At 43.2% G+C, this 16,389-nt stretch overlaps 1 protein-coding gene across 1 annotated transcript in view; it reads right to left on the reverse strand.

Annotated features, from left to right (window-relative positions):
• Positions 1-1,130: 1,130 nt before the first annotated feature.
• LOC132820104 (mastermind-like protein 2) overlaps positions 1,131-16,389 on the reverse strand; it is a 127,511-nt gene continuing 112,252 nt past the window's right edge. Inside the window, exons 4-5 of the mRNA XM_060832030.1 lie at positions 14,167-14,275; positions 1,131-2,948 (exon numbers count right to left, since the gene is read on the reverse strand). Coding sequence (XP_060688013.1) covers positions 1,921-2,948; positions 14,167-14,275 — 1,137 coding nt within the window. The 3' untranslated portion in view covers positions 1,131-1,920. The remainder of the gene's footprint in view (positions 2,949-14,166; positions 14,276-16,389) is intronic.

A 16,389-nucleotide genomic window follows, 5' to 3' on the forward strand; every position in this document is an offset into this window, starting at 1 on the left:
GGATTAATTTAATCTGGCATCATGTTCGGCACAACATAATGAGCCCTTTCCTGTGCTGTTTTATATCCTGAAATCCACATTATAGAAGGTATGTGATAGCACTAGAGAGGGTGCAGAAGGTATTCACCAGGATGTTGCCTAAGCTGGGCAGTTTCAGTTATAAAGAGAGATTGAACAGACTGCGGTAGGTTCCTTAGAACAGATAAGATTGAGATGTATAAAATTATGTGGAGCACAGATAGTGTTGGCAGGAAGAGGCATTTCCCCTTGATGGACAGATCAATGACCGGGGGGAGGCATGGATTTAAGGTAAGGGGCAGAGAGCGTAGAAGAGATGTGAGAAAATACCCTTGCCACCCCACACAGAGGGTACTGGAAATCTGGAACTCACTCTTTGTAAGGGTGATAGAAGCAGAAATCCTTCTAAAATTCAAGCCATTTTTAAATGCTAAGGAATACAAGGCTATGGACCCAGTGCTGGGAAATGAGATAAAATAGTTAGGTGGCTGTTTTTGACTGGTGAAGACATGATGGACCAGAGACCATTTTTCTGCACTGTAGACCTCCATGGCACCAAGGTAGTGATTTGCCCTCTGAATTTTTCCTATTTCTTGGAGAGAAATTTGTAAGGATATCAGTGCTCTATCCAACTCCAATCATCTTATAATTAGAATACTAGCACAGAAACAAAAGATCCTTTAATTTTTAGAATATATGCAAGGGCCTTCCTACCATTGTCAAGATGACCCCTTTTCTTGCTTTATTGAGAGGATTTTTATTCAGAAAGGCAAGGCACGGTATTCCTTTCATATTTTTACAATTGAGGAATGGCCAGGAAACAGTTGAACATAACGTCTACCGGTGCCAGAATCGTAACGGAGCTGCACGAGTTTTAAAGAATAGAAATACGAAAGAAACTGAATAATATGTTAAATGACAGCATCCAGCTTTGGAATTTGAACAGATAACAGAAACTTCAAATTCTACAGCCTAAGTGGTTGATGTTGAATACATAGCAATGGTGTTGAGAAAGCTACCACTAAAATTGATACTTGAAGTATGGTAGTCACCCATAATGCAGTCTTGGCACAAGGCAAGTTTATTATGATATGAAGCAAAAACTTGTCATACTATTTGTGCTCCAAGATGGTATTAAATTAAAAATAAAAGAAACACATTCATGGCAGTGAGAAAAAAAATACATGTAACTAATAAAACATAAGGTCACAAAAGGTTTCAGCAACAAACACATTATGAAGTTCATAATATCTTGGTAGAATGCACATCTAAAATGTACAAAGTGTCAACACGAGCTGACGGATTACAAAGAAAGCAATTTCATATTGACAGCCATTCCATCAGTTGAATGTTCACTGTGGTAACATATTTAAATCAAAATGGGATTGAGGGTGAATGAAGATCTATGAAATCAGGAATAAATCACCTGTACAACACAAGACTGCACTGCCTATGTCATGCCAAAAACACAACCTGTATTTTAAAATTGTAATACATAGTATTACTGATTGAACAATGTAGTCTGCATATTTTATACCAAATAAAAATAAACAAATTTTGCTAATATAAAAACAATGATTTTGCCTATACTGCATTTTATTGACAAATGATCCAACAAAGTATAATTACTCCTTCCTGACGTACAATATTTATTAGGAAAACATAATTTACAGAATATTTTGAACAAATACATTAATTTATGTATTGCCACTTTAAAACTCAGTGTTGCAGGCAGTACACTAGGTACATCCAGTGACTTATACCTGCTAGTATCTGGAAAGTTACAGTGTCCACACCTACACACATGCTCAATAGTCTTTAGTCCAATGCCACAATGTGTAGATGGGCGCTCTCTATGTACAACAGCCTGGAGGTCAGATAATTATACCCATCAGCCAGACTTTAATGCTGCCCCAGAAAGTCGTCGAGAGTTAAGTCATTTATCCAGTCATCATTACTGCTACTGCTCTTCATAATTGACTCAATGAAGTCAGACTCATTCCGAGCTCCACCCAAGGTATTGCTGTTATTGTGTTGAAGAAAGTCAAAGGAAGATACCTCAGTGGTGGGGTTCATACGGTTGAAGGATCCAGATGACTGGCCGGTGGAAGGGTAGCTGGTTGGAGCAAGACCTGGCACAGGATGGGTCTGGCTCAAATTGGTAATTCCTTGTGGGACAGACTTCATGCCAGCCATAGCTGCTGAGGATAGCCTGGGTTGATTATGCCTTGGTGATGGACCACTCATGGAGACCAAGCTTTGTCCAGTTTGAGCTGGGTTCAGTTGTTGTAGTGGCCTCATCTGTCCTCCCGGAGCTATCTGGTTTGGTGGTGCAATGGTTTGATGAGAAAATGGTTGCAAGTTTGACCTCATGGTCTGTTTGGAGAACAATGGGCTATTTGAGAATTGTTGCATGCTGCCATCCATTTTGGTCTGATTTTGCATTGCTGGAATCCTTTGCTGCGGCCACAATTGAGAAGCCATGCCTGAAGTGGCCAACGCATTAGAGATTCCTTGGACTGGAATATTGGTTCCTGCCTGGTTTATGGATTGTCTGATATGTTGGGGAGGTACAGCAGGGTTTGGTACAGACCCAGTAAACCCCGAGATTGCTGTCCTTTGGCGAATTATAGCCTGGCTAGGCACTGCCTGGCTGGTTGATCTCATTCCCAAAGCACTTTGACTTGGCCGGAGAGGCATATTGATGCCAGATGATGGTATGTAGATATTTTGTTGGTTGCTGGGATTACTTGGGTACATTCCCATAGTCCGGTCACTCTGACTGGCCGTCACTGCAGGAACCCCAGGTCCAAGGCTATTCTGAGATGTCACTTGCAAAAGCCCAGTGTTCAGCCTCATACCACAATGAGTGGCAGATGGTGGTGTTGGCAAAGGCTGCCCCGAATTTGTAGGCAAAGATTGTGCCACAGCTATAAAAGAAAAGAGAAAAGGAGTTAATGTTATGTTTTTGCACAATCCTTCATTAGGTGATAACTTGAAGATCAAGTAACTGACAAACCTGGGCAATTATAACACCTTTTTGAGAAAGCTACTTGGCAAACATTCTTTTTCCTTGCTGAAATGCATGGAGAGAATGAAACAAATTTGCATTTATGCAGGGTACTTCACATCCTCAGGATGCCCCAAAGCACTTTACAGCCAATGAATTATATCTGAAGTGTAGCCTCTTTTATTTACAGAATTCAAACATTATCTGCATGCAAGACGCTCTGACAAACAGTGATAACAGCTGTTTTGTTTAGTAATGTTTATTGAAGGAAACATATTAGCTTGAACACTGAACTAAGGTTGACAACTGATGTTGAAATGTATCAGTTCATTATTTGCAAACACCACTATAGTTAGCAAACAAAATAAAGTTATCAAGTATATTTTCCTGATGTAGTGTCTACAACAAACTCTGCCTGCAGTAGTACTGATTGATGGTAGGTACTACTTTAGGCTGTCATTACAAGATGTGACTTTTGTATTACTGGCAAGGACAGAATTTATTGACTCTAATTGTCTTCAAAAAGGTTTGGTGAGTTCCCTTCTTGAAGCACTGTAGTCAGTCTAGTTTAGGTATGCCCGAAACGTCGAATCTCCTGCTCCTTGGATGCTGCCTGACCTGCTGCGCTTTTCCAGCAACACATTTTCAGCTCTGATCTCCAGCATCTGCAGACCTCACTTTCTCCTCCTAGTTTAGGTATGCCCACAATGTTGTTAGATAGAGAGATTGAGTCATTCAAAATGCCATTAGATGATTGTTTATGAAGAAACAATGAGAACGGATATGGGATTAAGATGGTGAATGGCAAGATACTCATTTGAGCAGGCATGAAGTCACAATGCCTATTCAAAGAGTCAGTGTAGACAACAGCACACATGGCCTCCTTCTGTGCCGTAAGTCTTCTGACTCTCAGTATGTATAGCATAATGATATCATAAAACATAGAAGTAGGTAATTCAGTTCCAGCATTCAATAAGATCATGGCTGATCTAATACAATTAACAAACTCCCATTTCTAAATAGGAATTATGCTGTCTTAGAGACGTATATACAGGGGGTGGTATTCCTGTGTATTTGATGCCCTAATCTTTTTAAATTGTAAAGATCTTGGACTTGGAATGTACTGTCAAAGAAACCTTGACGAGCTCTTGCAAAGCATCTTACCCACTGTACACACTGCTGCAACTATGCACCAGTGGTAAATGTTGATGGACGTCTTTATTCTGGATGATATCTAGCTTTTCAAATATTGTTAGAACTGCACAAGTCCAGATGACTGCAGAATATTCAATCACACTCCAGTGCTGTGAATTGTACTTGGTGAGCAAGAATTGGGGTGGGGGAGCGGGGAAATCAAGAGATGAATTACTAACTGCAAAACTTCCTGCCTCTAATCAGTTCTTGCTTTTATATGGCTAAAAATGCCATAATTCAAATAAGGCATTATGAATTTCCTCTCTTGCAGTTTATTATTAGACTACAGGACCTGTCACTCATCCAGAGTGGCTGTCAGGAAGTTACAATCAGTGGCAAGTGATGAATGTTAGCCCCAGGTTGCTCCTTCTGATACTGTTGTCCAGAATGTTCAAGGATTAATTAAACGATTCAAGGAGACTCTCACCCCCATCTTCTCAGGGTTAATTTGCGTGTAAGCAAGAAATGCAGGCCTCACCTGCAATATCTATACCCCAGAACGAAAAAGGTAGATAAGTCTCCCCAGTACTCACTGAAAGGACAGATGTGGTGGGTTACAACTTGGATGTGGTATCCAAATAAACCATTCTTCAACATGAGTCCTTGTTAAAGTACTGCTCACAAGGACTTGATGCTATCCACACGTAGCTAGTGATTACAAAACCTGGCAAGGCTTTTCTGCCTATGTAAGAAATATAGGGCTGGATGTTTTTGGAGACCACGGGCTTCCAGTCTTCAGATATTTCAGTGACAAACCTCACCATGATGTAAAGAGGCAAAATACCACCCTGATGTCATGCCGACAGCCCCAGACGTATCTAGCAATTCCCCTGACAACAACAGAATCTCCCATTACCATTACTATCTCTCTCCTTTTAAGTAGGTAAAAACAATGATTGCAGATGCTGGAAACCAGATTCTGGATTAGTGGTACTGGAAGAGCACAGCAGTTCAGGCAGCATCCAAGGAGCAGTGAAATCGACGTTTCGGGCAAAAGCCCTTAATCTGGAACAAAGGCAGAGAGCCTGAAGCGTGGAGAGATAAGCTAGAGAAGGGTGGGGTGGGGAGAAAGTAGCATAGAGTACAATAGGTGAGTGGGGGAGGGGATGAAGGTGATAGGTCAGGGAGGAGGGTGGAGCGGATAGGGGAAAAGAAGATAGGCAGGTAGGACAAGTCATGGGGACAGTGCTGAGCTGGAAGTTTGGAACTAGGATGAAGTGGGGGATGGGAAAATGAGGAAACTGTTGAAGTCCACATTGATGCCCTGGGGTTGAAGTGTTCCGAGACGGAAGATGAGGCGTTCTTCCTCCAGGCGTCTGTGGTGAGGGAGCGACGGTGAAAGAGGCCCAGGACCTCCATGTCCTCGGCAGAGTGAGAGAGGGAGTTGAAAAGTTGACCCACAGGGCGATGTGGTTGATTGGTGTGGGTGTCTCGGAGATGTTCCCTAAAGCGCTCTGCTAGGAGGCGTCCAGCCTCCCCAATGTAGAGGAGACCGCATCGGGAGCAACGGATACAATAAATTATATTGGTGGATGCGCAGGTAAAACTTTGATGGATGTGGAAGGCTTCTTTAGGGCCTTGGATGGAGGTGAGGGAGGAGGTGTGGGCACAGGTTTTGCAATCCCTGCGGTGGCAGGGGAAGGTGCCAGGAATGGGAGTGTTGTTTGTTGGGGGGGTGTGGACCTGACCAGGTAGTCATGGAGGGAATGGTCTTTATGGAAGGCGGAAAAGGGTGGGGAGGGAAATATATCCCTGGTGGTGGGGTCTTTTTGGAGGTGGCGGAAATGTCGGCGGATGATTTGGTTTATGCGAAGGTTGGTAGGGTGGAAGGTGAGCACCAGGGGCGTTCTGTCCTTGCTACGGTTGGAGGGGTGGGGTCTGAGGGCGGAGGTGCGGGATGTGTACAAGATGCGTTGGAGGGCATCTTTAACCACGTGGGAAGGGAAATTGCGGTCTCTAAAGAAGGAGGCCATCTGGTGTGTTCTGTGGTGGAACTGGTCCTCCTGGGAGCACATACGGCAGAGGCGGAGGAATTGGGAATATGGGATGGCATTTTTGCAAGAGGTAGGGTGGGAAGAGGTGTAAGGTGGGTTTGTAAAAAATGTCAGTGTCAAGTCGGTCATCATTAATGGAGATGGACAGGTCCAGGAAGGGGAGGGAGGTGTCAGAGATGGTCCAGGTAAATCTAAGGTCAGGGTGGAATGTGTTGGTGAAGTTGATGAATTGCTCAACCTCCTCACAGGAGCATGAGGTGGCGCCAATGCAGTCATCAATGTAGCGGAGGAAGAGGTGGGGAGTGGTGCTGGTGTAATTACGAAAGATCGACTGTTTTACGTAGCCAACAGAGACAGGCATAGCTGGGACCCATACGTGTGTCCATGGCTACCCCTTTGGTCTGGAGGAAGTGGGAGGATTTGAAGGAGAAATTGTTAAGGGTGAGGACCAATTCGGCCAAACGAATGAGAGTGTCGGTGGAAGGGTACTGTTGGAGACGTTGGGAGAGGAAAAAACGGAGGGCTTGGACGCCCTGGTCATGGCGGATGGAAGTGTAGAGGGATTGGATTTCCATGGTGAAGATGAGGCGTTGGGGCCCAGGAAAACGGAAGTCTTTGAGGAGGTGGAGGGCGTGGGTGGTGTCTCGAACGTATGTGGGGAGTTCCTGGACTAGGGGGGATAGGACAGTGTCGAGGTAGGTAGAAATGAGTTCAGTGGGGCAGGAACATGCTGAGACAATGGGTCGGCCAGGGTGGTCAGGCTTGTGAATCTTGGGAAGGAGGTAGAACCGGGCAGTGCGGGGTTCCCGGACGATGAGGTTGGAAGCTGTGGGTGGGAGATCTCCTGAGGTGATGAGGTTCTGTATGGTCTGAGAAATGATGGTTTGGTGATGGGAGGTGGGGTCACGGTTGAGGGGACGGTAGGACGAGGTGTCGAGTTGGCTTTTGGCTTCAGCGGTGTAGAGGTCAGTGCGCCAGACTACCACTGCGCCCCCTTTATCTGCTGGCTTGATGGTGAGGTCAGGATTGGAGCAGAAGGATTGGAGGGCTGCGAGTTGTGAGGGTGAGAGGTTGGTGTAGGGGAGAGGGGTAGACAGGTTGAGGCGGTTAATGTCCCGACGGCAGTTGCATAATCCAGAATCTCTCCTTTTAATCCTGCAGAGAGTTCAGTCACACATTGTGCCAGAGACTTGGCACTTGCTGCATTCCCCTGAGAAACCATCTCCCTTGGCAGTATCCAAAACAGATAATGCATTAAAAGGGATGATGAACTCAGAGGACTTCTGCCTTTTACTCTGCCTGCTGGTGACCCTTTCTGCCTACAAAGTCTCCAGCTGTCTGCAATAGGGTGGAAGATGAGAGGAATTAAGTGACAGGAGGGATGACAGTGCACGGCAAAAAAGAGGTAATAATGAAACAAGTTCTCAAACTAAAGATGCATCAAGTAAGTGAGAAAGAGCAGAATCACCAAAACGTGTGCAAACTGATGGCAGAGCCAAGAAGCTGCAAAGTGCCTTACTGCAAGATGAGGTACTGTTCCTTGGGCTTACAATTTTCTGATTATGCTCAACATAAGACATCAAAAATAAAGAGATTAGAATGCAAGTGGAGCAAAATGGCATGTAATCATGATGGTGATTTGATTAAAAATGTTCTACAATCTGCCTCTGGCCACTCAATGAATGGGGGAGAAGTGTGAGCACTGAAGTCAATAACATTGGAAAAGATTCAACCAAATAGCTATTTCTTCTGGAAGGACTGGCAAAGACCTTACCAAAGGGTGGTAAAATGGAAGAAGATCTCCTGCACTTGCATGGCATATACCTTGTCAAGAGAAGGGTGTGTCAACATGATTGAGGAATGGACCAGGGTTTTCTCTGAGAAAGCCAGCCCTTTGGAATGCTGAGAGAAATTTGCTTTGATGGTGACATGGCATTACAAGTGCCAGAACAGGAGGAGTATGGATCTGGTGAAAACAGGGGTTGGCGGTGGTGGTTGCGGGGGGATTAAAAGGTGAGGAAAGAGGAATTTCTTGTGGTTCCAGAAGGGAGAGAAAGGGTGTCTGTAGGTTCAGCAATTTCAAAAAATGCCAGAACGCTGGAACACAGTAAAAGTCCAGGGTCTTGTAGGGTGATGAAAGGTATATAACTGCTCTATACACTTAGATATCATTTTGGAATTTGGATTTCAAATAAAGGCAAGTGGGTATTGACTACTTCAGTCAAGGATTTTCCCGTTAAAAACAGTCAGAAAGTCCATCATGAACAGTGATTTAAATTCAACATTTTGTCAAAGAAGTAGGTGACTGCATTCCCCTGCGGTGTTAATGGAAAGATGGCCATGCTGTTGGGTTGATGACAGGAAAAGCTCACATTTAACTTTGTTTTAAGTTCAATCCAATATCAGCAAATGTTTTTTTTTAAAAGGTTCTGTTCAGAAGATACCAGTGCTGAGTGTAGAAACCACATTAGTTTCTCTCTTAGAAGTATTCAGGGCATTCAGTGTATAAGTCACCTCAGCAGAAGGATATAGTTTGTTAAAACTTTCAAGCCAGGAGAATTTGGTTAGAATTCTGAACGTTATTACAACTGAATAGTTTAGAAGCTCAGATTTGTGAATTGTTTACATGAGCAGATTTGGAATGGGCCTAGTGAACCGTCTTCACAGTCCATAGCAAAAAAAAACTATCACTGATCAGACAAAAAAAAGTCAAATAGTTACAATAGGGAGTAATTTCTTTAGAGCAGAGTTTGTGTTAAAGGTACTGTTGGAAAATGGTTTGTAATCTTGCTTTTGTGTGTGTGGTGAGATCATCCTAATTATCTACTATATTTCTTTTAGATTAGATTACTTACAGTGTGGAAACAGGTCCTTCGGCCCAACAAGTCCACACCGACCCGCCGAAGCGCAACCCATCCAGACCCATTCCCCGACATTTACCTCTTCACTTAACAGTACGGGCAATTTTGCATAGCCAATTCACCTAACCTGCACATTTTTGGACTGTGGGAGCACCCGGAGGAAACCCACGCAGACACAGGGAGAATGTGCAAACTCCACACAGCCAGTCGCCTGAGGTGGGAATTGAACCCGGGTCTCTGGCGCTGTGAGGCAGCAGTGCTAACCACTGTGCCACCCAAAACATTCAAATAGCTTGTTTTTTTAAAATTCTGTGTTTAGAGCAAGGTTCACTAGGATGATCCCAGTGTGAAGGGATTATTTTATGAGCAAGGGCTAAACAGTTTGGGACAATACTCACTGGAGTTCAGAAGAACGAGAAGTGGTCTCATTGAAACATATGGAATTCTTAAGGGGCTTGACAGAGTAAATGTTGAGAGGATGTTTCCCCCAAATGGGAGAATCCATGACCAGAGGGCATAGTCTCAGAAGAAAGACATGCCAATTTTAAGATGAGGATGCAGAGGCTCTAGAAATCGTGGATGCGTTGGTGATTATTTTCCAGAGTTCAATAGATTCAGGATCAGTTCCTGCAGATTGGAGGGTGGCTAATGGCACTTTTTAAGAAAGGGGCAAAGAGAAAGCAGGCAATTATAGACCAGTTAGTCTGACCTCAGTGGTGGGAAAGATGCTGGAGTCAATTATAAAAGATGAAATTACGACATATCTGGATAGCAGTAACATGATAGGTCAGAGTCAGCATGGACTCATGAAGGGGAAATCATGCTTGACTAATCTTCTGGAATTTTTTGAGGATGTAACTCTGAAGATGGACGAGGGAGATCCAGTGGATGTAGTGTATCTGGACTTTCAGAAAGCCTTTGATAAAGTCCCACATAGGAGGTTAGTGAGCAAAATTAGGGCGCATGGTATAGGGGGCAAAGTACTAACTTGGATTGAAAGTTGGTTGGCTGATAGGAAACAAAGAGTAGTGATAAACGACTCCCTTTCGGAATTGCAGGCGGTGACCAGTGGGGTACCGCAGGGATCAGTGCTGGGACCGTAGCTTTTTACAATATATATTAATGATATAGAAGATGGTATTAATAGTAACATTAGCAAATTTGCAGATGATACAAAGCTGGGTGACAAGGTGAAATGTGAGGAGGATGTTAGGAGATTACAGGGTGACCTCCTAAATGTATGGTTATCCACTTTGGTGGAAAGAACAGGACGGCAGATTACTACCTAAATGGAGTCAAGTTAGGTAAAGGGGCAGTACAAAGAGGTCTGGGTGTTCTTGTACACCAGTCAATTAAGGTAGGCATGCAGGTACAGCAGGTAGTGAAGAAGGCTAATAGCATGCTGGCCTTCATAACAAGAGGGATTGAGTATAGAAGCAAAGAGGTTCTTCTGCAGCTGTACCGGGCCCTGGTGAGACCGCACCTGGAATATTGTGTGCAGTTCTGGTCTCCAAATTTAAGGAAAGACATTCTGGCTATTGAGGGAGTGCAGCGTAGGTTCACGAGGTCAATTCCTGGAATGGCGGGACTATCTTATGTTGAAAGATTGGAGCGACTGGGCTTGTATACCCTTGAGTTTAGAAGACTGAGAGGGGATCTGATTGAGACGTATAAGATTATTAAAGGAATGGACACTCTGGAGGCAGGAAACATGTTTCCGCTGATGGGTGAGTCCCGAACCAGAGGACACAGCTTAAAAATAAGGGGTAGGCCATTTAGGACGGAAATGAGGAAAAACTTCTTCACCCAGCGAGTGGTGGGTGTGTGGAATGCTTTGCCCCAGAAGGCAAAGGAGGCCCAGTCTCTGGATTCATTTAAGAAAGAGTTGGATAGAGCTCTCAAGGATAGTGGAATCAAGGGTTATGGAGATAAGGCAGGAACAGGATACTGATTGAGGATGATCAGCCATGATATAATGAATGGTGGTGCAGGCTCAAAGGGCAGAATAGCCTACTCCTGCACCTATTGTCTATTGTCAGTGGAATGTCTTCTCTGCGAGGATTGAGTATTTTGGAACTCCTTGCCACAGGAAGCTGTGGGGCAGCGTTGTTGTGTATGTTTAAACCATAGAATCCCTACAGTTCGGAAACCCACCATTCTGCCCATCGAGTACCTTTGACCTTCTGAAGAGCATCCTATTCAGACTCAGTGTCTCACCCTATCCTCGTAACCCCACAATTACCATGATTAATCCACCGAACTTGTACAAGCCTGGACACTATGAAACAATTTAGCATGGCTAATCCACCTAACCTGCGGAAGTTTGGGCTGTGGGAGGAAATTAGAGTACCTGGACAAAACCCATGCAGACATGGGGAGAATGTGCAAACTCCTCACAAACAGTTACCCAAGGCTGGAATTAAACCCGAGTCCCTGGCACTGTGAGGCAGCAGTGCTAACAACTGAGCCATTGTGCCGCTTAGTAAGTTTGAGATAGTTAGATTCTTGATCAGCAGGGGAATCAAGAGTCACAGGGAAAGGCAGGAAAGTGGATTTGAAGAATGTTGTATCAGTCATGAGCCTGGTGAATGGAGGAGCAGTCTCAAGGGCTGAACAACCTCCTATTTCTAAGCTCCTATTTCTTACAGTCTTATAGCGTAATAAATGCCTGACGTTAAAGAAGATCTTTATCTTTGTCTGGACACATCTTAGTGATTAACCAATGAATTAACTTATAAACAAAAATAAACATATGATCTATCAAGTCAGGTTTCATTGCAATTTTTCTTATCCAGGAGTACCATCGCTAAGATCACAACAGGTGAGGGCTCTTCACCAGGATTTAAATGGAGTTTAAGAGAGATTGATATCTCTTAAAGAAATGGATAGCTGGAGGTTTTGGAGGTAAAGAGAGGTGTTGTGGTTTCTCTACATTGATAACTTGGCTGTGGCTCAGCAAAATCTCAGAATAACATTTACATTATGAGGACAAACTGATCGGTTATAAAGAGCCATTTGGGCATAAGTTTAGATAATAGTGTATTTGCCAGCGCAAAAGTGCTTTATTTAGACCACACTGTGGCACAAGAAAAAGTAGCAACTACAAAGTGAAAATAAGGGGCTATGTTGGACTTTCCTATGCCTAAAATGAAACATAAAATTCATTAGCATGAATGGACTTCATTGAAAATTTGTTCCACGCTTCAGACCTACAGTGAGCTTCTTCGACAAATGCATTGAGAAAGGGCAAAAATTTGAATGGGCAAGAGCACTTCTGAGAACAAGAAAGACATGCTGAAAAATCACTGGTTTTAGCAGCAGTGAATTACAAAGAAATCATTCAAATTGGCTGTTGATGCTGGCAACATTGAAGTGGGAGACATTTTCATGACAAGGAGATTAAACGGGGATTGAATGGTTATTTTCCATAGAAACCGAACATCTACTGTTTGAAGGTGGAGAAAGAGGCATGGTCTTAAATTGGATCTATATCATATTGCAATTTATTTATCTCCAACTACTCTGAAAAAAACTTACATGTACATTTATTTTTTTTGTGAGGTAGGGGGGTGTGGAATTTAGGATATGAATTTACATTTGTTTCAATTGGAGTTTTAACATTCTAGCTGAAGGAAGGCCGCAGAAAGAGGTCCGTCCCCACAGTGTGAAAACCCACCAAAGCTGAGGGACTCCTAAAATTCTGCCCCAAGAACTGGTTTCAGCAAATAGCTAAATATGTCATTAGCCAAGTCCTCAAAAATTTCTCCACTTGCCCAGTTATGTTGTCTGTTCCTGATTTGGGATATCAAAGATAATAATGGCAACTACGAATGCTCGAAGTAGATGATGTACTTGTTGCATGAGAAGGGGCAAGTGGCAGCCATGAGGTTTGCTGCTCTTACAGGGTTTAAATTCTATTTTGGATTTATCGTCTGTGTAGGACATACGAGGTAAAACTTCAAATACTCATGTCCATGAGTTTTTTTCCCCCCGGTGTCCTGGTCAACACTTATCACTCAATGTACATCAAATAATAAAATAGAGTTGATCTGGTCATCAGCAGATTACTATTTGAGAGAGTTTGTTGTGTAGAATTTGGCCACATTTACTTTATTACAATAGTGGCCATCCAGGTCCATCGAGACTTTATTGCCTATAAAGAGCTTGGCACTTCCTGAAGGGCATTTTCTACAAAAACAAATTGCTGGAAAAACACAACAGGTCTGAGAGCATCTGTGGAAAGAAAGCAAAGTGAATGTTTTGGGTCCAGTTACCCTACTTCAGAACTGTATTTTTCCAGTATTTTCTGTTTCTTTGCATCACCAGGTGCTTTGGGTTTTTTTTTGCATTACATATAATGCAGGTCTTTGTCTTTACAGACATACTGGGATTTTAAATTTGAGCAGTTTCATAACCTAGTGAAAGCATTAAATATTCCCCAAACAGGCAAAGCTCCTTTAGCTTAATCCAACAAAATCAAAACTTCAGAAAAGTACCTGTCACACCGACAGCATTTCCACAAGGTCTCAGGGTCTCCGAGCCTATCTTTCAAATCAATACCAGGTAATGCCCAACATATGGCAGTGTGTGTGCACTTTGGATTCGTGGTTCCCCCGAACATCTTTGGGGCAAACCAGAATGATTACAGTTTAATTTCAATGGGACAATGAGTTTGTTTGGCATCAGTAGTTTACATGACCATGATCATGAATTTTACCTCCACCTTTCTAACCTATGTCTTCGCCACCGGCTGCTTGCTGCGGCTGGGTGTTGATATGCAACTTTTCAGAGTGTAGACTTTCTAGAACCTGGACAGGAAAACCACAAGTGGCATTGCTGGGTGCTGTATGAAGGGAGGGGCAGACACTGCAAGAAATTAAAAAGGAATGTCAGGGAAATGGGGAATTTTTCTGGTCAGGTGGGGAGGGGTGTATGTCACTTTAAATCTTGACTATACCATCAGGCAGACTAGTCCAGTTTAAAGAGCTCTGTTTCCCTCTGAATTAACTAGCATACCAGGGATGAATGCTGAATAAAGCACTCACTGATATCTTTTTTTTAAAACTATGCAGCTCAATACTGATCTTACCTTGGAACTGATTTAATTGCTGAACTCCAAATGCACTTCTTTGCTCTTTATATTCAGGGGACACTCTGATCATGTGGCCATTTATTTGATCGTGTTGTCTTTGCTTCTCCTGAAAAACAAATGGAAGGTGTAATGTCCCTTCAAGTACATCCTAAAACTGCAGACAAATGAAACAGAAGACAAAACTTCAGTTAAATAAGAACTAACCTTGCCACCTTAACCTGGATATTTCAGCCCCTCACAAGTTAGGCATTTAAATTTCCACATACCAGCCCTTTCCTGAGTATTTCATTCCGAGCATGTAGTATGTATGCGCACAGAAGACAGACAGTAAAAGCATAAAAACAACTCAGTACAAATGTCTCTGCTGCTATATATTGTAATGTAATATTGCACACAATCGCTTCCCTTGTAACTTAGTCATAAAAAAAAGTCACCAAAAATAATCCATGTAATGTCAGCTTAGCTCAATTGCAGCAATTTCCCCCTCGAGCCAGAAATCTGCCTCCAACTGCAGGAATGGAGTACATAATATCGAGGGCAACAAGGCAATGTAGGGTGACTGGCTAACTCAGTTGGCTAGCTGGCTAGTGTATGGTCCCAAATAATGTCATCATTATGGGTTCAATTCTGCCTCTGACTGTGGTTAACTTGGGATTTGTCTCTTTGCCCCTGTTACTGTGAAAACAAGACAATGGCATGACTGACTAAAGAAACAGTTAAATGAAAAAGCTCAGTCAGCAAGGGACCTGATTTCAGTCAGAGAACTGAACTTCTATGGAAAAATGGAGCTTCAATACAGTACTGAGTAAGTCCTGATTGATTGAGTCATGTTCTACATGTAACATGTGTTAAACCAATTTAGAGTCTTGGGAAGGCAGTGGTGTGTTCCCAATAGACAAAACTTCAGTTACAGCAGAAAGGGCCAGAAGATTTTTTTGTTTATTTAAATAGTTTAGAACAGCAGAGGGGGAATAATTCTGGAACTATACTTGGAACTGTTAGAACTTTTATCCTTCTCTGCCACTGCCTTTTAGGAGTCATAGAGATGTACAGCATGGAAACAGACCCTTTGGTCCAACCCGTCCATGCCGACCAGATATCCCAACCCAATCTAGTCCTACCTGCCAGCACCAGCCCATATCCCTCCAAACCCTTCCTATTCATATACCCATCCAAAAGCCTCTTAAATGTTGCAATTGTACCAGCCTCCACCATTTCCTCTGATAGTTCATTCCATACATGTACCACCCTCTGCGTGAAAAAGTTGTCCCTTAGATCTCTTTTATATCTTTCCCCTCTCACACTAAACCTATGCCCTCTAGTTCTGGATTCCCCGACCTCAGGGAAAAGACTTTGTCTATTTATCCTATCCATACACCTCATAATTTTGTAAACCTCTATACGGTCATCCCTCAGTCTCCGACGCTCCAGGGAAAACAGCCCAGCCTGTTCAGCCTCTCCCTGTAGCTCAGGTCCTCCAACCCTAGTAACATCCTTGTAAATCATTTCTGAACCCTTTTGAGTTTCACAACATCTTTCCAATAGGAAGGAAACCAGAATTGCACGCAATATTCCAACAGTGGCCTAATCAATGTCCTGTACAACCGCAACATGACCTCCCAACTCCTGTACTCAATACACTATCCAATAAAGGAAAGCATACCAAACGCCTTCTTCACTATCCTATCTACCTGTGACTCCACTTTCAAGGAGATATGAATCTGCACTCCAAGGTCTCTTTGTTCAGCAACACTCCCTAGCACCTTACCATTAAATGTATAAGTCCTGCTAAGATTTGCTTTTCCAAAATGCAGCACCTCGCATTTATCTGAATTAAACTCCAACTGCCAGTTCTCAGCCCATTGGCCCAACTGGTCAAGATCCTGTTGTAATCTGAGGTAACCCTCTTCGTTGTTCACTACACCTCCAATTTTGGTGTCATCTGCAAACTTACTAACTGTACCTCTTATGCTCGCATCCAAATCATTTATGTAAATGACAAAAAGTAGAGGACCCAGCACCAATCCTTGTGGCACTCCACTGGTCACAGGCCTCCAGTCTGAAAAACAACCCTCCACCAGCACCACCCTCTGTCTTCTACCTTTGAGCCAGTTCTGTATCCAAATGGCTAGTTCTCCATTTATTCCATGAGATCTAATCTTGCTAATCAGTCTCTCATGGAGAACCTTGTCGAACGCCTTACTGAAGTCCATATAGATC

The sequence above is a fragment of the Hemiscyllium ocellatum genome, chromosome 11 (assembly GCF_020745735.1).
Source record: "Hemiscyllium ocellatum isolate sHemOce1 chromosome 11, sHemOce1.pat.X.cur, whole genome shotgun sequence".
Lineage (NCBI taxonomy): Eukaryota > Metazoa > Chordata > Chondrichthyes > Orectolobiformes > Hemiscylliidae > Hemiscyllium > Hemiscyllium ocellatum.